The following is a 1,664-nucleotide window of genomic DNA, read 5'->3' as shown; positions in this document are numbered from 1 at the left end:
ATGATATAATTTATCTCAAAATTAACATCCTGTCAGATCGGATATGATATAATTTATCTCAAAATTAACATCCTGTCAGATCGGATAGTGAAATAATTTATCTCAAAATCAACATCCTGTCGGATCAGATACTTATTCTATCCTTAGTTTTTATTAAATCAAAAAAGAAAATTTTCATTTCACAAAAAAAACAAAGTCCAAATATAGATATCTGCAAGATATAATACTGATGGGGGCAAGATGACAAAATTATATCAAAGCTATAACTAGGGAAACACAAAATTGATAATCATGAATCAAAACACTGCACCGTGTAAAATTGTTACACCACTGAATGTTATGAAATGGTTAAATATACCTGTAACAAATACATAACAGCAATTCTCTGAGATGACTGTATTTATAAAAAAAACAACCATCTGAAAGTACTGTACAAGTTGTTTCCTCTTTATTGTAAATGAAAATTTTGCAAAGGAAACAAAGATAAATAACTTCCTCAAATATACAATATCACCTTGGTTCAACATCTGTTCCACAAATAGTTCTATAAATTAACCTTGGATCTAAGTCAGAGAGCTTTAATAAGGTTTTTGATTTCATCAGGGAGTTTGATTCTTTCCACTTCAATCTGAAAATAAAACCATGCTTTACTTTACAAAAAAACAATGCATTTCTTCAGATCCATTTTACCAAAATATATTACACACACACACATCAAAATCCACTTTTAAAAAGGTATATGTACCCAAAGATCTACTTCTACCAATATATATATATATATATATATATATACAACAAGACTCTGCTTAGCACCAGCCAGCTTTAATGAGATTTATTATAGAGCTCTGGATTCCTTGAGAGATTTTTTTTTTCAAGAGAGAAAGAAAAAAATTATCAAAATCCACAACTCTGTGAACACTACTTTTTCATACTAATAGTAGTAGTGCACTAAATATTTTTTATTTAATAAAATAATGCAACAAAGAACATTGAATAGATAACAGACAACGTCTGGTAACTATCACAATTTTTCTGCCGTTTCTAGCATCACAATATGAACCATTAAAACGTTGTCCATCCATATTGTACCTGTGGAAAAAAATCATTTTCTTAGGAAGATATGTCTCTGTACAGAAAACAACGTAATATAATATGTCATTTGATAGACAAAAACTTGGCCTGTCTATTGGTTATAACTAATATAGTCATAAATGTAAGAGAGAACTATATGTATTGACAAATCCTGAAAAAGAAGATGGGCTTGGTATCAGGGGTCTCATTTTCTACTTGATGTAACCAAACAAGATTGAAGACTATAAAAATTTGCTTTTTCCCAGCAATGACAATACTATAGTGAGTAATTTAAGTTAAATTTACCAGTACCTAATAACAACAGTTATACATCATTCACAGGTAAGAAAGAGTTACATATCTACATATATATAATGTTAAAATGACCCTGTTTAGACTTGATTTGTTTAGAGCTCTGTTCACACAAACTATAAAGAAGGTTTGGTGTTTATCACTCAACACAAAATGTAAAACTGTCAAGAAGATTTGGAGACAAACACTCAACACAGAATATAAAACCATTGAGAAGGTTTGTCAGAGCTCAAAATTAGCAGAGGCCTGGTAGCCAATGGCACCTGAAAAATGCTGGTAAG

At 30.1% G+C, this 1,664-nt stretch overlaps 1 protein-coding gene across 1 annotated transcript in view; it reads right to left on the bottom strand.

Moving 5' to 3' along the window:
- Positions 1-6: 6 nt before the first annotated feature.
- The window catches only part of LOC106473206 (histidine--tRNA ligase, cytoplasmic-like), a 32,058-nt gene continuing 30,400 nt past the window's right edge, over positions 7-1,664 (bottom strand). Inside the window, exon 11 of the mRNA XM_013933887.2 lies at positions 7-628. Coding sequence (XP_013789341.2) covers positions 569-628 — 60 coding nt within the window. The 3' untranslated portion in view covers positions 7-568. The remainder of the gene's footprint in view (positions 629-1,664) is intronic.

The sequence above is a fragment of the Limulus polyphemus genome, unplaced genomic scaffold, assembly GCF_000517525.1.
Source record: "Limulus polyphemus unplaced genomic scaffold, Limulus_polyphemus-2.1.2 Scaffold5969, whole genome shotgun sequence".
NCBI lineage: Eukaryota > Metazoa > Arthropoda > Merostomata > Xiphosura > Limulidae > Limulus > Limulus polyphemus.
Note: the sequence above shows the minus strand (reverse complement) of the source record. Positions and strands in the feature narration are given on the sequence as shown.